Source organism: Micromesistius poutassou, assembly GCF_964030765.1.
Source record: "Micromesistius poutassou genome assembly, chromosome: 21".
In the NCBI taxonomy this organism is placed as follows: Eukaryota; Metazoa; Chordata; class Actinopteri; order Gadiformes; family Gadidae; genus Micromesistius; species Micromesistius poutassou.
Genome location: NC_140291.1, coordinates 2,996,781 through 3,022,090, shown reverse-complemented (window position 1 = coordinate 3,022,090; position 25,310 = coordinate 2,996,781). Strand labels below are relative to the sequence as shown.

The 25,310-nt window shown below is 48.1% G+C and overlaps 2 protein-coding genes across 3 annotated transcripts in view; one reads left to right on the top strand and one right to left on the bottom strand.

The window, feature by feature from the left end:
- Positions 1–145: 145 nt before the first annotated feature.
- Positions 146–20,734, bottom strand: sec24c (SEC24 homolog C, COPII coat complex component). Of its 2 annotated transcripts, none has more exons than XM_084485730.1 (23): positions 20,594–20,734; positions 18,481–18,650; positions 16,640–16,763; positions 15,850–16,016; positions 14,558–15,280; positions 13,914–14,056; positions 11,878–11,986; positions 11,351–11,478; positions 10,688–10,826; positions 9,439–9,554; positions 9,175–9,299; positions 8,702–8,893; positions 8,245–8,338; positions 7,819–7,935; positions 7,090–7,260; positions 6,673–6,769; positions 6,231–6,376; positions 5,286–5,424; positions 4,958–5,076; positions 4,214–4,393; positions 2,676–2,861; positions 2,246–2,335; positions 146–2,087 (listed from the first exon to the last, which is right to left on the bottom strand). In XM_084485730.1, the coding sequence occupies exons 2-23, from the start codon at positions 18,629–18,631 to the stop codon at positions 1,947–1,949; spliced, it is 3,597 nt and encodes a 1,198-aa protein (XP_084341856.1). In that variant the 5' UTR covers positions 18,632–18,650; positions 20,594–20,734; the 3' UTR covers positions 146–1,946. The 2 variants fall into 2 exon arrangements, with proteins under 2 accessions (XP_084341856.1, XP_084341857.1); XM_084485731.1 differs by lacking the exon at positions 20,594–20,734 and adding an exon at positions 19,336–19,499.
- A 972-nt stretch (positions 20,735–21,706) lies between these two features.
- Positions 21,707–25,310, top strand: part of LOC311366528 (synaptopodin 2-like protein) — a 12,701-nt gene continuing 9,097 nt past the window's right edge. The window contains exons 1-2 of the mRNA XM_084485314.1: positions 21,707–22,001; positions 24,816–24,967. Of these exons, the coding sequence (XP_084341440.1) occupies positions 21,900–22,001; positions 24,816–24,967 (254 nt within the window). The 5' untranslated portion in view covers positions 21,707–21,899. The remainder of the gene's footprint in view (positions 22,002–24,815; positions 24,968–25,310) is intronic.

Here is a 25,310-nt window from a genome sequence, read left to right as displayed (position 1 = left end):
TACTTCCCCTATAACCTTTTGTGAAAGCATTTCTTTGGACAACTTAATCTCCCCCTATGTTTACACCAATGTGAATAGATGGGGCAATCAAGACGTATTCAGCATGGAGACAGCAGAAAGACAACTTGGAAAAAGGTGAAGCTAGTTTCAACCCTTTAAACAATCATTTTATTATTAGCGGTCCAAAAAGGCATTGAACAAAACAAAATTAAAAAGGTGTGTGTCTGTGGAGGAGGGGGTAGATGGGGGTGAAACGGAAATAAGTGTTTCACAGTCATACACGTGGGCTAAAACAAATCTGACACGGTAAGGGAACATAAACAGGAAGCAGGGTCACACAATATGAGTGAGCGGAAAAAAAGAAAGAAAAAAAAACGGAAGGTGAGAGGAAATCAAGTCTTAATCCTCCCGATATGCATGCGAGTGTGTGTGTGTGTGCATTGGCAGATCCCTCTGTTCCTCAAGAGAAATTCACCAGGACCACCCCTATTGACACACACTTCCAAGCCTTTTGCCTGCAGTTGATGATTGCAGGCTAGTGGTGTGCGTTTCTGATGACGATTAGTCTCGAAACCTACAACGGTTTGAGCATTTCAGAACACATTTTCCATCGAATTGTGTTTACAATTTGAAACGTTGTCAGAGAGAAGACAACCTATATACAAATCTGATCCAGTAGCCCGATCCTTCTTTGCACGCCTCTATCGTGCCAGCAGCAAAGCATGTGCTGTCGTTAGCTCCTTGAACTGAATACCAGGGGCATCCCATAATGATCCAGGACTCATCAGCCATTCTAATCAGACTGAAGCATGTGCACCGTGGCAACCATGATTCAGTCCATGACCGTGTCTTCAGTCCCCGCTTCAAAACGTTATTTTCTGTTGAGGAACATGGAAAATAAGAAAAAAGGGCCAACATAACGTATCATGCTGTGTTGTGGGTTTACATCATTAGCCTTCATACCAAACCAAGTAAGAGGACTTTGATCGGTCGTTCCACTCGTTACCACAGTTCACCCCGGCAGCGCACGGACATGCAGGAAAATGGCCGCAAAGCAGTGTGCTGCTAAACTCGAGTAAATCTGTCCACAAACGCACACCAAAAAAAAAAAAGGGTGGAGCGAGGGAGCCGTCATGGATAAGGGGAGGCTAAGGCCTTAGGCGAGAACAGTGAAGTCAAGATATTAAAAAAAAAGGGAAAAAAATAATTTCTACAGATGGTAAAGAACAGGATTTATTTAATTTATTTTATATACGTCTCGTTGAGTAGTAGTCCTCTTTTCCCCTACTGGATTTTTCAATCATACAAAAAGAGTCATGTATGCAATTAGCATGTTTGCTATTGGCTCGTTTCCACACCTTGAACAGCCTTCAGTGCTAGTGGTACGGACCGTACACAGACTACAATCAACATCACTTCTCCACCGCCCTCATTCGCTCGCACATTTATTAACCCACATAAGTCACTCGTATACACTATCGTAAGCAAACGTTATAGACTATGGACACACGGTCTCATGCCAATGACTCACGCTGTGATAAAACTTGATTTCGACAAACCTCCTGTTCCTCCTCCTCTGTCCATTAGTCACAAACATACACACAAGCACACACACACACACACACACACACACACACACACACAATCTCACTATCTCTCTGCTGCATGGACAAGACAAGGAGTCTCACCAGCAGGCGGTATATAATTAAATATGTCTCTGGACCTTGGCTGACATGGAGAGGGGATTTAGTGTATTAGGTAAAAAAAAAAATCTAAAGATAACCCGCCTTCAGGAGTGAGGGGGAGGAGGAGGTGCCGTCGAGTCAAGAGAGGAGGGCGGATGGTGAGGGGGGAAGAGGGGGGGGGTGGGAGGGGCATGTTCACATGTGGTGGGAGGGAGGGGGGAGGGGGGGCGGGAGGGGGAAGGGGAGGGGGCAGGGAGTGTCCTAGCTGAGGAGCTGGCGGATCTCCTTGTGCATGTGACACAGGAAGTCCACGTATGACGCTCCGCCGCTGGCGTTCTTGTCCTCGACCAGGAAGTGCCTGAATATGAGCTCGGCCTTGTCTTCCTGTTTCACCACAATCAACTGCAGACCGCGCACACACACACACACACGCACAACGAGAGAGAGAGAGAGAGAGAGAGACAAGAAGAAGCAACATTAGAATGATAAAACATGAGATGTACAACAGTGAAATTTAAACGGCTCATACAGCAAAATGGAAGGTACGGTGTGTTGCGGACCTTCATGTATCGGGACCTCTGTGCCCGGAAGGCGTCTACGATCTCTCGGAGTCTCTTGGAGAAGGGGTTGTCCAGCACCGGTAGGCTCGTCTGGAGTGAGGACACGCATCAACACATTCTGAGGTTACATCCAGTGAGATGCAAAAGTAGGTTTCGTGCTTTGTCGATATTTTCAGAACCACGGTTTGCTCTTATAAAGTTTGATTCGGGTGATCTGATCATCGTCTAATCACATAAATCGGGTTGTAATCCCGTAAAAGCCGTTGTGAAATTCAGCACGATAACCGATACACGTACAATGATCCAAAATAAAGCAGCACACAAGCCCCCATTCAAACCCCATCATTAAATAAAAAAGGCGTTCCACCCAGGATCGCACATCGCCGCGCCACAGTCAAAAAAACGGCGCGCTTGTTTGTGGCCCCCTCACCAGGTTGGGGTCGATCTGCCCGAAGCTCGTCGTGCCGAAAATGTTGAGCAGCAGCTCCTGCTGGGCGTTGGCCCCCACCCACAGGAACAGGTGCAGGCCCGTCTCCAGGAGGTAGGCGCCGCCCTTGGACAGCCGCTCCTCCGAGTCCCGGACCGCCAGGGGCAGCGAGTCGCCCTCCAGCTTCATCTGGGAGACACAGAGAGAGCCGGGAAAAGGTCAGGTGTGTCAGGAGGGGCACTACGCAGCATGAATGTAAACCCCCCCCCGCCGCCTGGGAAGCTTTGCTGGAGGCATGGCACGCCAAGAAATTGTTGCAAGGCAAAAGCGATGTGTGTGTGTGTGTGTGTGTGTGTGTGTGTGTGTGTGTGTGTGTGTGTGTGTGTGTGTGTGTGTGTGTGTGTGTGTGTGGGGGGGGGGCGGGGCGGGTGGGAAGAAGAAATAATACAATTATCACGATTCCTTGCTTCCTCCATACTTCTTTTTTTTTTAAGCTAGATCATCAGAACATCAATGTCGTCTGACTAAATGTTAATGGACTGTTATGAAATGATAATGTCATTAATATGAATGTAATTATAAGTGGAAGTCCATTAACGGTAACGTCCAACGTTGCTTTAGCGTTTTCTACATTGGTCGAACACCGACAGACATGTAGATGACATGTACAACATTAAAACCCATATGTTAAACCAAACAGAATAAAAAAAAACATTGAATGTTATGTGTTGTTAGAGAATTAGAGAATCCCAAGACATTCTATTCTATTATATCGCTAAGCCACTGCCGAATCCCCTCCCTATAGGGGAAGCATTGCGCATAAGGGTCTTATAGCAGCAACTCTTCAATCTTCTCTAAGAGGGCCGGTAGACCACGAGAAAAAAAGCAAGAGGGCACTATTTTGAAAATCGACAACAAAAAAGGCCCCCCTCTCGTTCTGCTGACTGCCTCCGTACGTTTCTCCACCGTTGCAGAGTGTTGCATTCGTGCACCTGTGGAGAGGGGCCATGATAGGCCGTGTGTGCACGAGATTGACAGGCAAGATGGACTCCACCGGCCAATCAGGGACCACCTGCCTGGAATGGTCAGGGATGAGCCTGGAGCTGCTTAAATCAAAATTGTGGGCACGCAGTCAACCGGAACAGATATTCTCACAGAGCATTGCACTCAGCAATAGCCGACGGACAGCTTTGGCATACTAAAATGACAGCTATTACGTCTTACTTACAGCGCCTATAAGAAAGAGGGCGCCCATTATCATCCGCGGGCGACATTTACAAGCGGCTGGTGGGTTTGATTGACCATGCACCCCACGCGTGTGCGTGTGTGTGCGTGTGTGTGCGTGTGTGTGTGTGCGTCTGTCTGTCTGTGTGTGTGTATGTGCCTGTCTGTGTGCGTCTGTGCATCTGTGCGTCTGTGCATCTGTCTGTCTGTGCGTCTGTGTGCACGTGTGTGTGTGTGTGCGTCTGTCTGTCTGTGTACATCTGTCTGTCTGTCTATCTGTCTGTGCGTCTGTCTGTCTGAGCCAGCCGGCCCCTCACCAGGGGCAGCAGGCGGGGGTAGAAGAAGACGTGGCTCTCGGAGACGTCCATGCCGCTGAGCAGCTGCCGGAGGTAGGCGCGGTCGTCCAGCGACACGTCGGCCGCCGGCAGCAGCACGTCGCTCTTCAGAACGCAGTTCAGGTACACCGGCAGCAGCTTCATGCACTCGGGCAGGATCAGCTGCAGGGGAGAGAGAGAGAGAGAGAGAGAGAGAGAGAGAGAGAGAGAGAGAGAGAGAGAGAGAGAGAGAGAGAGAGAGAGAGAGATGAGAGAGAGAGAGAGAGAGAGAGAGAGAGAGAGAGAGAGAGAGAGAGAGGGGGGGGGGGGGGTCTTAGATTCCTTATTCGTGTCTCATTCAGCTTTATATTAGCGCCGCCGTCTGTCAGTTCTAACCTTAAAAGGGGATCTGTGCGTTCACCCCGGTTATGGTTAAGTCAACCAGTAAGGCTCATCATCGTAAGGCTATCGTCCGTCTACCAACCAAAGACAAATCGTGGCTCTGTCTATTTAGGCTACGTCGTTTAAACATTTGGGAAGAGAAAGAGACTTAAAAGAAAATGAAGACGGGCACATGGTGTGTTATTTTAAATCGTCAATTAACATGAAAATACATTAAAAAAAAAATGAAATGACTGAAAGATTTAATAAGAAGGCCATTAAAAAGGGATGGACAGATGGAAGTAAAAGAGGGAGAGGGTAAGTGAAAGAGTGACAGATGGAGAGAGGGCGAGGGTCATCTCCTACCTGGCCTGCTGAGGAGGGGCTGGCACAGTTCTTGCGGTAGCACGCCAGTATCTGAGCACACTGGTTGACCAGGCCCTCCCGCACCGTCTTCGTGGGGCTGGTCAGCACGCTACGGAACGCTGAAACACACACACACACACAAAGCTAGAACCAGCGAAACTAATGCAACACCAGTACCTAAATCACTACCACTGCCATGGTCCCATCGAAAAAAAACAATGATCACCCACCCATAAATAACGCATCATTTTACACGCCACACAAAGAAGCGAATGTCCCGTTTCGATGCTTGAGGTGACGTGCGGATTGCACAAGGAAAGTCCCTCACCGTATTTGGAGAAGAAGTTGATGATGGTGTCCGTCTCACAGTTGCGGTACAGGTCGGCCAGCTGGGAGCAGCAGTTGACGGCCATGTTGTGGACGCGCAGGCGCCGCTGGCCGCTGCAGCTGGTGTACAGCACCGCACACTGGGACCGGAACGCGCCCCCCCCCCGCACACACACGTTAACCACCACAACACGGAGGGGAGACACCCGGCTTAGCGTCAGGTCAACCTATTCAAAATCGTTTGGTGTACATGCTGGTAATCGTAATGAATGAAGATCAGATTTGAACGAAGCAACGCTGATACTTGTTTTTTATCTAACCGATTATATCCCCTTACCGTACAGTGATACTTTTAAAAAACATATTGTAACGACCGTCAGGGTTCATTTATTTGATACGCCACGATATTTGATACCCGTGGTATCAGATATCGTTTCTTCCCGGGCCTGAAGGCCATGATAAATAAATGATCAACCAACAATGAATTATAGAAATGATTGAAACATCGTAACACTAGCCAAAACTTCCCCATCAGCACCCCATCATCACTCTAGCGTAATATTATCACACACTGTTCCTTGCATTCCCAGGACATTATCCAGCTGTCCGTCCCTAATGTGCGTACGGAAGCGAGAAAAGAAAAAAGAGTTGTAGCTTCCACGCACCATACACCTGGAGCACTTTGCAGTCCGAGCTTGAATGGTGACCCCTGTTGTCAGTAAATGTTTATCTTCGAAGAAACTAGCAGTAGCCTCCCTGATCTGCTGATTCTTTTGCACCACGAAAGCCCCAATTGTTGCTATACTATTGTCACTTGGATTTCATTTGTATTATTTGCACAAAATGTTCATGTTGTCGACTGCTGATGCTTGTGTTGTCCAGGGCACTCTTGTTAAATAAAGGTTGAATAAAAAAAGACATCACACACACACACACACACACACACCTGCATAAGTGCGCCGGTCTCCTCGCTGAGCTTGTCGTCATGGCGGAACTCCACGGTAACGGTCTTGTCACAGTCCAGACCGGCCAGCTCCACGTCGGTGGTGTTGCTCATGAAGAAGGAGCCGAAGAAGTCTGTGGCCCGGATGCCTACGGGGGGTGGGGGGGGAAGAGGGGGACAGATGGTATGTACTCATTTCATCAGAGAACCAAAAAGACTAAAATAAAAGGCAGGAGTGGGGTTGTCTGGAGGTCGGGGGGGGGGGGGGTTTGACTCCAAGCTAGAAGGTTCTGGTTCATTCTGCTACGCAATTAATTCAGATTAATTGCTCACACTTTCACAGTGGGAGTGAAATTTCTCACTGTTGCGTAATGAGAAAAAAATAATTACCTGGTTTACTACTTAAGAGTTAAAAGACGAGCGAGCGCGTAACAAAGGGCCTCACCGGTGCTGGTGCGGACCCTCAGGACCGCGTCGAAGCCCATGGGTTTCTCCACATTCCTCCGGAGGTCGTTCAGGAAACGCTCGCGGTCCGACTGAGCCTGCAGCCGCGGGAACAAACAAATGCTTTTCACACACACACAATACTAGACAAGACTTGTGCAAAACTCGTATACACACACACACACACACACACACACACACGAGATTCCGGCGCTCACAGTGTCCACCCCCAGAGACACCAGAACAAGCCTTTTTTCGCACACCAAAAGACTACAAAACAAAGAAACAGAAGATGGGGTCGAGTGTGTACGACTTGAGAAGTTGAGGCTGAGAAGTTGTTCCGTGCTCTTGTGAGGGAGGGCAGAGCAGAGGGGGGGGGGGGGGGGTGAGTGGCCGAAGGGGGGGGGGGCGGTCTGACCTGGAAGTAGGTGTACTTGTAGACGGAGCCGCCCGTGGACACGGGGACCACCCCGAGCGTGGCCACGTCCACGTACTGGTTGGGGAAGAGGAAGAGGTCCACGCAGCAGCCCTGAGCCACGCAGTCCTTGGCCAGGGTGCTGTAGAAGCCCACCTGGGGCTGGAACAGGGACTGGAGGAGGGGGGTCGGGGGGGGGGGGGGGGGAAACAGAACGATATGCGTCAACGGTGAGGACGCGGAGGGAATCCACACAGGTGGGACTACCATAGGCCTGGGCGATATGGCTGAAAGACATATCACGATATAACTTCATCATATTGATCGATATCGATAACTATTGATCTTTTTGATGACCTATAAAGACTAGGAATTACCATGCTGGATTTAAACACTTCTGTTTAACACTTAATATGACCTTCCACTGTTCTTCATTGATAAATACTCCAATGTCGATACACCAATGAAAAACACTCAAATATTGTACATAAGTATGGAACCGTGTTTGTGTAACAAACCCAGCTGCTAGATTCGGTGGTCCAGTCTCTTATCGCTATAGATTGAACATGTTTTATATTGATATTGATCAAAAGTCTATCACAATACGATATTTGATTGTTTTATTGCCCAGGCCTAGGACTACGTATGACTACTGTGACTACGTAGGACTACTGTGACTACGTGCACACAAACGGATTGGGCACACACAGCCTCACCCGTCAGCCGCCTTACCTTCTCCTTGTCGGTGCCGATCAGCTTTTTGTCCTCCCGGTTCTTCAGCTTGCCAGGAGCCTCAGCGATAGGCAGCGAGGTGTGAAAGACAAACAGCTTGCCTGCACAGTCCGCTGCCTGGGGGCCCCATCACAGAGAGAGAGAGAGAGAGAGAAAGTGGAACACAGCAATTATTAACCTTGGTCACTGACCAGCGATGTGATGGGGGTGAGGATGACAGAAGTAAAAACAGAATTATACAAATCCCGGAAGAGGCCGGTGATAGATATTGAAACGCAATAAAAAAATCAACCCCCGGGGCACACAGACAGGTGCTCCACAGTGGGGACTGCCAACGCCTGTTTGAGCCTGAGCAGTGGGTTTATGGCGGTGGGTGGTTAGGGGGGTGTTTGGGTGAGGAAAGAAGCGTTGGCAGTTCCAGGGTACCTTAAGGGCCTCCAGCCCGGCCTGGATGACGGGCCCAAAGACCGTCTCCGTCTCCCGCGTGTCGGCAAACATCTCCGGGATCTGGTCCAGCAAACTGCAGAATGAAATGCGCACAAAATAAATCAGAGGACGACATCCATTAGCGAGGGTTGTGGATGCGATTGTGAGCAGCAGCCTCAAAAGTGCTTCACTGGCCCACGGTCAAAGCAGAGCTGATGGCGCGCCCCATGATCGCATAGAAAAATAAACTCGATGAAACGCATGACGGATCAAATGCATGATGGGAACGGCTAGGGAAGCCAGAAAGGATTCACGTAACATGGACGTGCACCACCTCTCGATCATAGCGAATCCACCACAGTTACCGCTGACACAAGCGCCATTCACATTCACAGCAGATCTCCCAAGAATAAAACTTTAAAAAGTTTTATGCGACGTCATTCGTCATCCGCCTCACCTGTCGATGACCACGCGGCTCTCCTTGACGTTGACCAGGAAGCCGTCGAGCAGCGGCACAAACATGTCGGCCACGTCGGACACCACCAGCATCTGGGGCTGGGCCAGGCTGGCCTTGACGTTGTAGAAGTGCAGCACCTTGTTGTAGGTGACGAAGCCCACCCGCACCACCGAGTCGATCTCCGGGTTCTCCCTGGTGGGAGGGGGAGAGAGGGAGAGAGAGGGAGAGGGAGAGAGGGACGGAGGAGGAGGAGAAAGACTATTACATTGTATATCTTCCCTTAAATCATCTGCATGGAAATGTCAATGTTTATTGTCAGCAAAGTTATTTTGAATGAAGGAAGAGTGTTATTTTTATGACACCATAAAAGGCGTTTACTGTGCATTTAGAGCGCCGTATATTTTACAACACCGGGCTTTAACTATGTGCTCCTGTGCGTGCGTCTGTGCGTGTGTGTGTGTGTGTGCGCGTACCTGGGCAGGTGGTCCAGCAGGGTCTTGAGCTCCTGACAGACGATGTTGACCATGCCGCTCTTGACGGCGTTGTAGGACACGTCGATGAGGAAGATGAAGGCGGGCGGCTGAGGAAGCTTATTGTTCTGTCACGCGCAAAACGGAAGCAGCATTAGCCGTTCAGCAAGGATTATATTATAAGACGTCGCTTTTTGGTTATGGACGCGGTGGTGAACGGGGGCCATTAGCACGACGTCCCCCCTTGTAACGCTCCACCGCCGTTACCTTGCAGTAGTCCACCGTGGCGAGGAACTCGTAGCTGCCCAGCGAGAGCTCCGGCCGGTCGTAGCAGTCCACCCTCTTCCCAGTGTGGTCCAGATGCTGGAAGTAGTGGGGTGGCACTGGAGAGGAGGGCGGGGCGGCAAATGCAAACATTCAACCGCTGAACATGTTGAAAATACTGGTCTGGATGATCAAACTGTCTCTACTGGCTTTATTAGCCAAAATGACTTTGTTTGACCCAGTCTGCCGCAGTGCATTCGGTGTGCGTGGGCCTTCACCACAAACGTAAAAAGCAGAATCACTTTGTAGGCAATTACTCAAACCAGGTACCAGCCTCACAATCATATTGGTACTGACTTTTCAGTGAAGCCAGGAGAGCCCGTGTTTGAAGTAGGGATGTTAACGACTCATTATTTTGCGAGTCGACGTGTCAGAGTCATGAGTCGACAAATCGATCTATTTTTTTTTGCTTTTTTTGGGCCCCACCGCTGCAGCAGATGCAGAGTTCAAAGGATCTGGGCTTTCCTTTAACACAGCGCCCACCCCCGCCCATCATATTTCAAAGGTTGCGCTCAGGAGCACACCAATAATGCATTTTTTGCATTTTTATGAAGTTAATAGAAATGATAAACAAAACATCACAGAGCATAGAGCAGGATTGTGAATGAGTTTACAATGCCTCATGTCAATTTACAACAGGCAAAATGTGTCCGCTTCGACTGACTAATTTTTTTAATTAGGACACTGATGCTGCCACCTCCTCTTTGCAACGGAATTTGTTTAAGACATGAAACCATTTAATTAGTTGGAAGCGTTGTCATGCACGCAGGCTGCCACTCTGTTGGCTCTGCCCCAATCTTCAACGGCGGCTTGCAGATCGTTAGCCATGTATTCCGCAGTGTGCCTCTCTCTGGCATTGAGCGGGTCTACAGGATCGCACTCTGCACAACCCAGTCAGGAAAAAAAGTGAACGGTCACGTACGACTCGTAGTCAACGCTGTCAACTCTCTCCGCTAAGGACAGGATCGCACAGAGGGAGGCTGCTGCTTCGCTGTACATTTTCTCCAGCCGCAGTCATAGTTTGGCGACACGGCACGGTGTCATCTGTCTCGAGAAAATCTTCCCCCCTCGACTACGCTTATGGGCAGCATATCTCCGGCTATAATTGGTTATTTTAAAAACAGAAAAAGGTGCTTATGCACCCCAGACAGAAGATGTGACCGAACCACACACGCCGCATCGGATCAGTTACCGTCTGAGACGCAGCTACAGAAGCCGCACTGGAAGCGTCGGCCTCCCTCGATGAACTGCATGTAGGGGCACATGTAGGCCTTGCAGCGGTTGCATCGGATGGGGCCGGCTTCCCCGTGGTCTACCAGGTAGGGCGGGGTCTGTGGCGGGGAGGAGAAGCACACATACCGGTCAAGGGTTCTCCACTGGATGTAAAACTTGACGACACACGCTAGACACACACGCTTTATAACCGATTGAACGGCAGCGTACAGGTGCAGAGAGTGGCACCTTGGCACACATTTGTCTGTTGATCATATCAACAATGAGATAACACGAGGCTGCAGTTCCCCTTTTTTTTTTTTGTTGGTTTAATAGACTAGGTGAAGTGAAAATAGCCTGGCCCAAACAAATTATTTTGCCATCGTATTAAGTTACGTAATCCTTTCCGGGGCGGATTATCCAGTTGTCAATCTTACAACTACATAGACCGCACTGCGGGCCAGGGCAAATCCCGTCCCTTTTAAATACAACTGCATAATGAAACGCTGCGGCAAAACGCTAATCCCAGCCTAGCAGGCCGTGCGCGGGCGGGCGGGGTCAAGGGTCAATCATAATCGCCCCGTGCCGTGCAGCTATCCGCGGGACATGTGGGGGGGGGGGGGGGGGGGGGGGGGCGTCTCACCTCGTCCGGGGGCAGGGTGGCCAGGGGCTTGATGACGGCTGCCAGGGGCACCTGCGATTGCTTGGCCATGTCGGCGGTGCAGGGCATGTTGTAGGCCGTGCAGCGGACAAACCGGGGGCTGGCGTTGCCTGGATACACACACACACACACACACACACACACACACACACACACACACACACACACACACACACACACACACACACACACACACACACACACACACACACACACACACACACACACACACACACAGAGGCCATCTCATTGGCTGTTTGACCCTGCACTAGACTCATTAGCAACCTCTAGTGGTGTGCGTTCCTGCATTTTTTTTTTATTCTCCAGATGTTCTCCAAATTACAATGGTTTCAATTTTTCTTTTTTTTAAGATGATCCCACTAACAGTGATTCATACGCAATCGCAATATCGGCTTTATAACCGCAGGACAATTGTGATTATTATATTATAAAGTTCAACATCTTTCACCGCATCGCTCAGCCCTAGTTCGAACGGCGGCCCACCTCACCTTGGTCTTTGACGTGGAAGTTGCTGGTGACGAGGGGCGGGGCCTGACCCCTGACACCCGTGGTGAAGGGTTCGGTGGTCTTGACCCGGTCGTCTTCAATCACCTGGATCTGGACAGCCGAGGAAGAGGAGGAGGAGGAGGAGGAAGGGAGAGAAGGTCAAATCTAACTTCTGCATGGGTTTGCGTTGTAGTGGGCAACACACGTGTTTCACATCCATGCAGGAGAAGGTGTACACGCTGCCATCCAATACCAAAGAAAGAAATAGATTTGATGCGCCGTGACGGTCGTCTTTTTGTTTGACCCATTTGCCACTAGAAGATATATGCAGAGCAGACCACAAGGATATGGTGTAGGCTCAGATACATCCGTTCAATATAGAAACAGTCAACTCAAACCCCCCCCATTCAAGCCTTCTATGAAAAAAAAAAAAGAGTCCGGAATCCTGAGTGCATGCCTTTTTGAAATGCTTTGTGGGTAAAGTAGGATGCTGAAAGCTGGCATGCAAGGGCGGTGGGAGTGAAAAGCCCAAACCCACAGAGTAAAGAAGTACATGGAAACTGGTTTGGCAATACCAACATGCTGCCTAGAGTTTCGAGCAAAGTTCAGCATGCTAGCTTTCTGGAGGAGTTAGCTGGTTTGGTTAGAGAAGGTTGACTAAAACTAAATAGTCTGAAATAGACAATGGTCAAAAGGATGTATTTTTGTGAGGAAACTAAATGACCAAGTTTAAAGGCCTGTTTAAAAATTATTTTACAAATAGGGTAAAATCATTAGACTCTATGGCTTGTTCATCAGAGTCCACCTTGAGAGGACCTAAGAGTTTTAGTAATGTAAAATCCTAAATCAACATAAATATACCTCACGAAATGTCTCACGAAAAGCTTGTCTCGCATGAGAAACACTGTGGCAGTTTCAATCACAACAATATCTCCCCATAACGACAAATCCTTTCATCCTTTTCCTTCTTTGAAGAAGAAGGTTAGCCAATGTAGGGCAGTGAGTGAATGGAGGGGGGGGGGGGGAAGGAAAACCAAAAAGCCCACATCATCGACGACATGCAATGCACCACCAAGTCAACGAGGCCAGGAGGGGGTCTGTGTGAGAAGCCCAGGCTGAGGGGGGGGGGGGGGGGGAGGCCTCGGAGGGAGGAAGTAGGGGGGAGAGGAAAGAGGGAGAGAGGGGGCGGGGGGGGGGGTGATGTGGAGATGACGTGAAGGAAGCCGTGGACGAGGACTGGAGCGCGGCGAGGGGGGCAGGTGGGTTGAGGGGGGTGCACACACACCAGGTGCACACACACAGGAGACTTACTGGGCTGGGGATAGCGTCTGGGTCTATTTTATGTCTGGCTCTCTGCGTGGCCGGCTGCTCCGACGCTTGCTTTGACATCCAACACACAAGACGGGATGTACGTGCGGCGCCCAATGTTTTTTTTTTGGGGGGGGGGGGGGGGGGCGTAGAATGCGTGCACAAGTTACAGAGGTACCAAGGTTAAAAATATTTAAAAAAAGAAAGCCAAAGAAAATGGTGGGTGGGTGAGTGGTGCAGAGGTCGTCAGTAAAGATTGTACAGCGTAGCAGGCACCTTCGCGGTGACACCAATCAGTGGTGTGGATTAGTATTGATTAAACACAGATTAGTGATGCAGTATATTGTATGACATGCGAGAGTAGATTTAGCCAATTGATGCGCGTTTATAGTGAGTGCCGTGCTGGTCTGCTCCAAGAATACAGAAGACGTTGCTGACCGTGTTGTGTGTAAAAAAAAAAAACAGCCATATGTATATAGACTGATTCTTATTTCACATACTTCCGAGACGCAGGACTTACAACAAACACAAAAACATTCCTAAAACTGGGCTGTATGGAACCAATGCTAGAAGGACAGTGTGTACTGTATAAAAGTAGGACAGGGGAAGGGGGGGGGACCTGTGTGTGTGTGTGTGTGTGTGTGTGTGTGTGTGTGTGTGTGTGTGTGTGTGTGTGTGTGTGTGTGTGTGTGTGTGTGTGTGTGTGTGTGTGTGTCTCTCTCTCTCTTACCGGGCTTGGGATGGCATCTGGGTCAAGTCTTTTCTGTGCTGGTGCGGCTGGCGCCGGCGCTGGGGCCTGCGTGCCGTAGTTTTGTTGTCCAGGGTATGGGCCTGGGTAGCCAGGCTGAGGTCCTCTCACCTGCCCAAACGCACCTGGGGACCGAGGGTGGGGGGAGGGTGAGCAGGGCCACACGGCAGCACACTGCACATCGCTAGTCGATGACACAGGTTGCATCTCCCAGGAAATAAGTTAAGTGTTGATTTCGATAAAAAAAAACATTATAGATGAAAGTAATAAATATGAAATCATTGTTGGCAAGTGTGGTTTAAGTGGAGTAATCCAGGATGGAGTCTCGTTATTGGAAAATAATATATAAATAATATATGATTTTCCAAACACCAGCCACTATTATTCCTGACATATAGTCTCAGTGATATATAATTTATAATATATTGAGATTCTACTGTGATTAAGGCTGAAATAACATTTTAAACCTGAGAAACTTTGCTCTCTAGAACGCAGTTACATTTTGTACAGTTGAGAAGAGAAAGATGAAATGGTGCCATAACCAAAGAGGTCAACAAGTCAAATGAATGCAGAAGGTAAGTCTGGTAAATATTTGCACAATATTTTACCGCGTGACGTTTCCTCACCGTTCTGTTGAGGAGGATAACCTCCCTGCATGCCGGGCTGAGGCGGGGGCTGCTGCATGGATCCCGGGGGCCTTAGCGGGCCCGGGGGGCCTGGAGGTCCTGGAGGGAGGTGGTTGGTTTGGGCCATGGAGTTGGGAGGCATCTGAGCCCTGGGGGGAGGGGGACCTGAGTGGTAGGGTGCGGGCTGTCCCGCCGGGGGCTGGGGGGGCATGGTCCCTGGGTAGTGGCCCGGTGGAGCAGAGGTAGGAGGTGGGCCCGTGGGAGGGTAGGGCCCGGGCTGAGAGGATGGAGGGGGTCCTCTAGGTGCCGGGTAGGAGCCGTGGGCGTGGGGCGCGGGGGCGTAGTGTGGCTGGCTGCCGGGGGGCGGTGCCGCAGAGAAAGGGGGTGGGGGACCCTGGGCGTAGGGCGGCTGGGCCTGGGGGCCCGGGGGCAGAGGGGCCTGAGGGCCGGCTGGGAGAGGGGCCTGGGGGCCGGGGTAGGAGGTGGGAGGAAAGGACTGCTGGGACGAGGGGGGGGGAGGAAGAGGAGCGGCCGAGGCGGAGGAGGCCGGGTGCTGAGGGGGCGGCGGCGGGCCTCCGTAGTAGGGCTGAGGGGGGGCAGGGTCTCTGGGAGTCGGGGGCTGGCTGGGGGCCATGGAGGCGGGCGGGGGCCCCTGGGTGTAGGCTGGGTGAGGGGCGATGGAGTAGGCCGCGCTGGTGGGAGGCTGGGAGCCGTGTGGAGGCGCTGAGGAGAGACATGTGGTTAATGGAGCCGTTTGTATGCACAGTGAATGGGGTGCTTTAAACCTACCGAGTGAGGGCTAGTTGGGGTGCACGTTTGACTCTGCGTCAGAGGCCAGTGTGAGAGTGAAAGGTTTGAATTGCTTTTTCACTATTCAAAATAGATTTTGTACAATTTACCGCTGACTCAGTGCAGACTATTAGAAAGAGAAATCAGACTATTAGTGCAGACTATTAGAAAGAGAAATCATTTTATGGAAGTGATGTTTTTATGAAAGACCGAAATGATCTCAGTCTAAATCCCAAAGTGCACAGATCATGAATTTCAGTTCATATTTGTGACGCAAACCAAAAAAAAGGAACTATAATAATCATAAGCATTTTTCATTCGCTCTGTAAAGGCCTGAAGAAGAAAATTACCAAACATTGCTGTCCCAAAAGGGCTGTGTGCTTTTGACTTAAACTGGAAACTACACCTCTTCTGAGATCAGGGTTTGACCTTTGACAGGCAGCTTATGAGCCGCTGCTGACCACCAATGAGTTGCTGCAGTTGTAATCCCATCATAGTCTTACCGTAGCCTGGACCCGCTGCGGTGGGCGGCCCAGAGGAAATCTGCATCCCAGTCATTTGATTGGTCACCTGCTGCATGGGGGGTGGGGCCCCATATTGCTGGGGATATGGTTGAGGCGGCCCGGACAAGTTCACTGCCCCCTGGTTGTACGGCTGAGCTACTGCAGGCCTGGAGAGAACATAGGCAGCCGTGGTCACAACACTAGAAAGCAGCGTTTCTGCTTGAGTAGGCTGAAAGCCAGTCAGCTAGGGGATGGATACCACTGTATACTGGGGATAGCCAGTACCGACATTCAACTATTGTCCAGGAACAAATTGATTTCTTTAACTGCACAATATAGATTTGGGGCATTGGAATAGCAGTGTTGATATATAATCTAGTTCCATCTAAATTCAACATTATGGACTCCGTTTTCGCATGATGTCTGATCATTACCTGGCTTTAAGTAGTATTTTATTGTTTTTTGCTTATGTTATTTCTATGCTTCGGCTGTATTTATCCTTTTCTATTTTTATCTTCTTTACATGATTTGATCTGTTACCGGCACCTGCTTAAAAACATCTTACCGATGTTTATCCACTTGTTTATGCATCTCATTTCTTTCTGATTCCATGCCTTATTTTATCTAAATGTCCTGCGTCATTTCATGCTTCAACAGTTAAACCAACACTCCACACGGTGCACGGCCACAGCAGGGATGAGAAAAATGAGACCAGAGAAGCATACAAGTAAGTAGAGAGAAAAACACAAACAATGGCTGGGAGACAATAGTACAACTGTCTCCTGCCTACCTGGGAGGCGCTTGGCTCCCCGGCGGGGGTCCGTTCTGGATTTCCCCCTGGCCGTAGTGGGAGTAGGCCTGGGGAGCAGCGGAGACAGGAGCTGGCGCTGATGTAGGGGGACCTCTGAGGGGACCTAGAAGACAGACAGGGAGAGATGACCTCCCTGCAGCCTGATTCCCCCATTGGAGGAGAGACGAGGAACGACTTGCTAACATACTAACCCCGTCCCCCACCACAATAAAAATGTCAACAAAATCAACAGGGATGGATACCAGAAACATTATGACCGATCAGTTAGTATCAACATAGCAAAATGCTTATAATAGCAAACCGTAATTGAACCTTTAAAAAAAAGGTTCAATTACGGTAAAAAAAAAAATTGGATCCAAAGCTTATAACTGGAAAGAAGGTGTGAAAGAAGGAGAGAGAGGGCAAGCAAGAGAGAGAGAGAGAGCGTGGGATCAAGTGAGGGGGCTTTACCTAGATCAAGAGGAGAAGACAGGTCAGAGACTGGGTTGGCTGCCACAGCCTTAGAAGGAAAGCTTGCATAAGGAGAGCAACCTGCAATTCAAGTAGTAGAGAAGAGCATAGAGACATATTGGGAAACAAGAAAAGAGAGGGGGGGGGGAAAGCGACGGGAAGGCGTTTGCCTCGGAGGAGCAGAGCAGAGAAGCTTAAAACAGGAATGGCAGCATGTCACACTGACATGTATCTCTGTGGTAGGGATGGGCAATATAGCGACAGTAAATCAGTATTGTGATATGAGACTAGATAGCAGAGCTGTCAAGTTCTGGTTGGCTGGCCGATTGTGTCACTTTCATATTCAGATTTTGCATTGGTCAGACAATCGCTGCTGTTACTTTCATAAGGAAAAGGCGCATCATAATCCATTATTTTCGGGGGAGGGAGGGACTCGTGTAGATCGATTTGAGTGCAAGGCTATATTGTGTTAGAAATAAAATGAATTCCGAATGATATCCAAGGCTCTGTAGTTTCTGGTTAGGGTTAGACAAGACAAGAAGTCCAAACACTGCGGTTTTCACAAATTTGACCCGCCCAACTTAAGGATGACTGCTCATCGACTTACTGAACCTTTTCTCCCCTACAAACAAATGTACACCATGTCAAACAAGTCATTGGTATAGCAGCATTTGGTTAAAAAGGTTAAAAAAAAAAGTCTGTTGGTATTCTGAAACTGGTACGCATAAGTTATTTAGTTTTTATATTGTCTGCGATGTCTACTCTCGTGTTTAACAGACTTGGCACTTTGGTACGCATTGCAGCATCGTCCATTAGTACCGACCATGTTAAACACAGAACAAAATCTAGAACCTAATCTACCGTTGTCTTTCCACGAAAATACGCTGCCCAGAACAGGGCACTCGAAGCTCTGCCGTAACCAAGTGGGACAGGGACCATGAGTGGCTTTGAAACCCACTGACTTCCTCCAAACAGCACTTGCATGATATTTAGCTACCAGGTAGAGTAGAGTAGAGGGCACTGTGGCCAATTAAATCAATCTAGATATAACCTGCAGATTTTTGATTCCCCCCCATCCACCATTGGATTGGTTCGTAGAGTAGGTCGAATTTAAGTCGACCAGGATTTCTTTTGGTTGACGACAGCCCTCCTAGATATCGTCTTTTGGATATTGTAATATGGCATATTGGCTTTTCCTGGTTTTAAAGTGATATAATTGTCTGACCTTACCGGGCTAAGCACTAATAGCCAGTCCTATAATATCGATAGAGGTATTTGTTAAAAAATGTCAATATTTGATTGTGACAAAGTCCTACTCGGTGGCTCCCTGTTCACCCACACACATTTCAACAGAAGGAACCCAGCGTTACCTTGAGGTGGAGCCCCAGGCTGGTAGACTGATGCCGGGTTGTTGTAAGGTGCGTAGGGGGCCTGGTACCCTGCTCCATAGCCGGGCTGGCCATAGCCAGGCTGGGGCTGGCCGTACGGAGACGCCATTGGAGTCTGCTGGTTTACATTCATCCTCAGTTCATACCTAAATCTGAATGGGATTATAACAACAACAAAGATAGTCGTCAATACCTCTCCAGAGGATCCCACAAAACTTATGTATGTAATGCATTATGGGATGTCTTTGTTCGTAATACTATATAATGTAAATATACCGTAAACAAGGTATATGAAAATGTTGTTTTGCTGCGTTTCACATCGATACACGCTGGCAGTTCCAAACACAAAGTCTTCCGATAATGACAAATAATTTCCACAATAACTAAGCAATGATTGAAAAAAGTAACTACCAGCGATAATAACATTCCAATGCATCCATATACAGGCAGTCATTGCTTTGAAGTGTACAAGTCCTTCATCACAATTTGTATCAGTGTAATCATAGTTGAGTAGTTGCCATTTAGATGGCTAGTGTTTGTCATAAGGTGTGTCCTGTGAAGCCTTTTGAGACTAACTATACAGATAAAATTGAAGTTTTTCCTTGAGCAGAGTGTAGAGTATCAATGAACTCCCTCTGACCTTTACACAAACACTGACACACAATTTCACCACATAGTTGATAGTAGATCAAATCTAAAAGGGAAGCCCAAGAGATGGCCATGTCTGATTACTGTACGTAATGTGCACATACGTTTATAGCCTCAAGTGTGTTTAAGAGTGTACATGAAGTTCTGCACTGGTAGAAAAGAGTAAAAGAGTAAAGAGAAAAAAAGTACCTTCTGACGTCTATTTTTCCTTGTCAATACAGTTTTGTTTATTTTACCACACCCTCTCCGTGCACTCTAGATTCCACCTATGGCAAATGTGTCGTCAGATACAGAGAATAGAAGACAAGGTGTGTATACAAACTTCTCCCTTTTAAAGTGTTCTTCGTTAGTGCTCATGACTCCAATAGTACTGGTAGTGCAATGACACCGGTCACTACTCAACACAATAAACCAGTTGTATCATCCACCTGGAAGCTTACAAACAATCAAATCTGACATCTAGTATGTCATTATGATCCCAGGAAGATTAAACAAGAGAACTTGTATTATGAATTCTGGTGTTCACCTACTATAGCAGAATTATCCAAACACGTCTATGAATATTTCAGGTCAGCATAAAGTCCATACTTTGCTCTTAAACTTTGTCACAGCATGATGAGAAGCATATCATCTGACAGACCAACACGGGGCTCACTGAACAACGTCTTTGAATAATTCAACGGTGCGGGCGAACAGGCAAGAAACGCAATCGCCTGAGTTGTGCAGCAATTTAGTGTGATGGGCCTGTTGCGTGACCCATATTGGGTTGTTTTTTTTCCCCTGGATGTGTTGCACAACAACTACACACTGTACTCTTATCCCAACGCATTCTGTAGGCATGCCATGCCATGTCAAACGTCAATGACATGCCGCGAAGAAACAAACCACAATGTCAGTCCACGATGACACGCTCGCTTGTAAGACTGAGCTGTTAAAACGTCAACCGAGCGAGGTCGGGTCGTTATCATCACGCGATATGAAACGACCACAGTGCCGCATTATTACCCGATCACCCGGTATCGCTACAACACAACGACAGCGGGCTAACTTGTCAGACAACACACACATATCTGTGACTGACAGTACGCAAACCCACCCAGCCAGCCAGCTTAGGTTAGGTTAGCGCTCCTACCTGGTGCCTGTAAGCGACACAGCGCTAGAGGACACACACCATACCGTGTATCCTCGGTTAACTTCCCCTGCTAGTTACGACAGGGGGGGGGGGGGGTGACAGCGACCGTGGTGTGAGATCAGCTGTGCCCGAATCACAAGGAAAAGCAGCAGGGCGAATCTGAGTCAAACGGTGTTGGTGTTAGCGTTAGCTCCCTCGGATAGCAAATGGCAAATTTTGGTGCTGTGCTAACGCTACTTAGCATCGGCACATCAATCTGTTACGCTGTCGGGAACGTCCCCCACCGAATGAATGATTGTAAAATCAACATGTCACCTCTAAAAGTGTTGTAAACGGTGACACTGCTCCCCCCCAAATGAGAAAGTTGTATGTCCAGGGATATTGAGAAAGTAAAACAGCGAACGTTGTCCCGGGATGTTTCTTGATAATCCCTTTCTCGGTATATCGCTCTCTCGGAAGCAGGACATCCACCGGAACTGCTGTAGCTGCTGTGCCACGTCCACTTCCGGTCTATGCGTCGCACATAAAAAATATCGACACAGAAATGTTATTATATTTAGTTTTGCGGTATTTCGCTGTGTATTGAACATTTCTCCTTAAAACACACGTTTGATATACTTTTTAATTGTCTGATATATATATATATTTTTTTTTTTACAGATGATGCGATGACAAATCTGAACACTTTTTAAGATTTTCTTTTTTCTTTAGAGATTGAGAGAACATCTTTTATTTGCGTTAGTATTTTATTTTTAAATAAAATATTCAGATAGGTAACAGTTTTTTAATCAAGCCACTCAATGTTTCACTCTAACAGCTGTCATACCACATTTTTAAACAAAACCAAAGGAAGACAAAATAATGAGACATGTTAGTTTAGAAGCAGGCGGTTATTTTGGGAGGGTGTCAGCAGCAAGCATCCCTGGCCGGAGTATTGAAGAGTGACAAGGCATGTGTTTAATACAAGAGGGGGCCAGGGTTATGGACACACACACAAACACACACTCAAACACACACACACACACACACACACACACACACACACACACACACACACACATACACACACACACACACACACACACACACACACACACACACACACACACACACACACACACACACACACACACACACACACACACACACATGCATGCAAGTGAACGAACAGGCAAGCACTCCCATACACACAAATACACAGGCAAAAACACACACACACACACACACACACACACACACACGGACGCACGCACACACACACACACACACACACACACTCAAGCCTCCATGCTAACCCCCACAGACGCAGCATTCCACTGTGACCCAGGACACGCCCCTCCTCTCTTCCATCTCTCCTCAGGGTGGGTGGGTGCGTGGGTGGTGCAAAGATTAGACACAGGCTCATAGTCTCAAAAGAGGACCAGAGAGCGAGGAACACACACCCACACACAAACACCCACACACACACACACACACACACACACACACACACACAAACACCCCCACGCACACATACATATGTAGCAGCCTCATCCACTGCCAGGACTCACATAGTGAGGGCAACAGGAGAAGAGCCGCGTTCTGTTATCAGGGGCCCCCCCCTGGATCACATCACGGCAGGATGGTGGTGGAGGACGTGGTGGTGTCCCTCTCCGGTGGAGCTCCTTGGGGCTTCAGACTGCAGGGGGGAGCGGAACACGAGAGGCCCCTGCAGGTGGCCAAGGTACCGTGTGGAATGTGTTGTTGTGTTGTTGTTGTGGTCCGGGGGGCCCGCGTGGATGCGTGTGGTTTGTGTGTGTGTGTGTGTGTGTGCGTTGTGCGTTGTTAAACATGGTCTGAATCTTTGAGTCTGGCTCTGTCTCAACTCAATTAGGTTGAGAGTTTTGGGTCATGTTCCAGCGATGTGGCTTGCATTGTCTTGAATATTTTGTTTTTTGATACCACTCAACAGATAATGAATGTCTTTTATAAATGATCAGACAACTTATCACAGTGTGTCATAGTTTTGTTTTTATTAAACAGATAAATATATTACTCAAGTGGCACTATAGTATGTAGCTAACTCACAGTTAAGCCCAAAGTACACTCAGGGACCAGCGCGTACTATTTTAGAATCGCCTCTCGATAGGATTTGCTGCTTCTATCTTAAATTTGCTGACAGCCATGTCTGTCCCCTCTAATAAGAAAGGCTATTCTGGTAAGGTGGAATGTTCCCCGACTCACTTCCGACGTTAGCTGTCGGCAGCACGGAGCTCATGACCTCCCGTTCAAACCGAGGTTAGACGGAAATTAAGTGACTGGCCGTAGAAGGCACAAGTACGCAGTCTATATCGTTCAGCCGATATCGGTAGTGTTCTCCACAATCGGCTGTGTGTGTGTGTGTGTGTGTGTGTGTGTGTGTGTGTGTGTGTGTGTGTGTGTGTGTGAATGTGGGAGGGAGGGGGGAGGGGGTTTGAAGGTAATCAGAATAGCTTTTTAAGAAGAGATAGAAGTCAGCTATGCAAATCGACCACTCTCTGACTTCTCTATTTTTTTCTTTCATTATTTCTTTCTTTTCTTCTTTTTTAAAATGTTGACACTATCATGGAACTACACACACTCCATTGTTTAACTTTTTTTAAGAACTCTATCTAATGCAATTGACTGTATCTTTGCCTCCCATCGGCTTTGTCTACAGTCTGTCATACGAGGGGGAGTTTTCCCACTAGGTGTTATTTTGGGTGGGTCAGGAACACATGGTGGATGAAAGGCATGTCCACTGACTAGTCCATAGGGGTTTTGCAGCTGTTCAAAGTACCGGTAGACTTTTACATGATGCTCAGCTGCTCTGTGCATGTGTGTGTCTGTGTGCGAGTGCATGTTAGTGTGTGTGTGTGTGTGTGTGTGTGTGTGTGTGTGTGTGTGTGTGTGTGTGTGCATACGTTGAAGCCCTTGTAAACATCCCTATTATCATGTCAGCCTGGATAATGATGTGGAATAAAGGTTCAGGAGACATTTGTATGTGTATGTGTGTGTGCAAGCGTGTGTGTGTGTGTTTGTGTGTTTGTTTGTGAACATGCGAGCCCTTGTGACTCCTATCATGTCAGCCTGGCGAGTGATCCTGGATTCTGGAATATAATGGTTCAGGAGACATTTATGTGTGTGTGTGTGTGTGTGTGTGTGTGTGTGTGTGTGTGTGCAAGCCCTTGTTACCATCCCTGCTATCAAGTGAGCCTAGGGAGTGATCTGGGATTATGGTTACAAGAGTCATAGATAAAGAGTGTACGGTGATATCTTCCCAAGTATTCAAGTAGGTGTCAGACTGCTCCACACTGAACAAAAATACCTTTATCTCAAACAGGGGCACTGTGATAACAACCTGTAGGTGTGTGTGTGTGTGTGTGTGTGTGTGCTTGTTTGTGTGTATGCATGCATGTGCATGTATGTGTGAGCGTGTGTGCTTCTGTGTGTGTGTGTGTGTGTGTGTGTGTGTGTGTGTGTGTGTGTGTGTGTGTGTGTGTGTGTGTGTGTGTGTGTGTGTGTGTGTGTGTGTGTAAAGGAGATGTGGCAATTTTAATGAACGTCTTCTTCCTTATTTAGTTGCTGCCACAATCCCCCCCCACCCCCCCCCCCCCCCTTTTTCCTCTCCCCAAAGGGTCCCATGACATCATATTTTAGCCACGCCTCCAGCAATAATAGCTTCATGATGTCAGAACATTTTTTTTAAAGTAGGAGGGCTGTAATTAGTTTGGGTTCGAGTTCCCTCGGTACTGACCTCTTAGAACATAAATTATAATAAAAAAAGGCTTGATAGAGAAGCTGATCAGGCCATATAAAGCGTATTCTTAGCATTAATATTAAGCCTTTTGTATTTGGTCCCATGATGTCCTATTATGGCCTTACTCAAATTGAAAAGTGTCAATATGAAGACGAAATCCATGGTTCAAACATAACTTTATGGGTAGACAATCACTGAGCACAACATTAGCCACTGCATTAGGAAATAGAGTGACCTGATTGCTACCAGCCAAATCCCCCAGGACGTCCTGACCAGCGCTTTACTGTAGTCTCAGATTGCTCTTGAGCAAGCCACTTCATGTTTATCACTTGCACGGGCGACAATGAGCTAGAGAACACCCAGTAGTACAATTTCAAAAACAATTTTAAGTGGATGTTCCCTTGGGGTTTTCTGCTTGAAACTGGATAGGACTGGATTGGATTGTTGTCACATAGTCACATGTCGTCGTTACATCTGAGTGAAAATAAATCCATCATATTATTTTTAATCGGACGCATAACACGATTTCATTTCATTTCCAACTGCTGAACGATGAATTCCACTCGTCGTTAATTCCGTGACTAGGCTAAGGGAGCTATAGCAGCAATAACACATACAATATCACACACACGGGACATGTATCACACCTGTGAAATGTGATGTGTTGTTCGGGATTGACCCCTTGGCATACGTGTACATACGACTATAGTTGGAGCCCGTGGGTACAGTCTGTGTAGTGCTTGTGCCTCACATGCATTATTAACCGGTGTGTTTCCACAGGTACGCCGGCGCAGTAAAGCATGCAGAGCTGGCCTAAAGGAGGGTGATGAGTTGGTTGCCATTGGAGATCAAAAGTGCATGGAGCTCAGTCACAGTCAGGCCATGAATCTCATCGACATGCAGAGTGCCACACTCAACCTGAGAGTCAAGAGGTAGCACACACACACACACACACACACACACACACACACATACAGATAAACACAGTTGTATGCTTGTGTGCATGCACACACACACACACACACGCACGCACACACAAACACACACACACACACACACACACATACAAAAACACACACACATGAATACACACACACATACACACTTACACACACACACACACACACACACACACACACACACACATATGTATGTATACACACACACACACACACACACACTCTTTCTCACACACACACACACACATACACACACACACACACACACACACACACACACACACACAGACCCAGACACACGCACACACACACACAC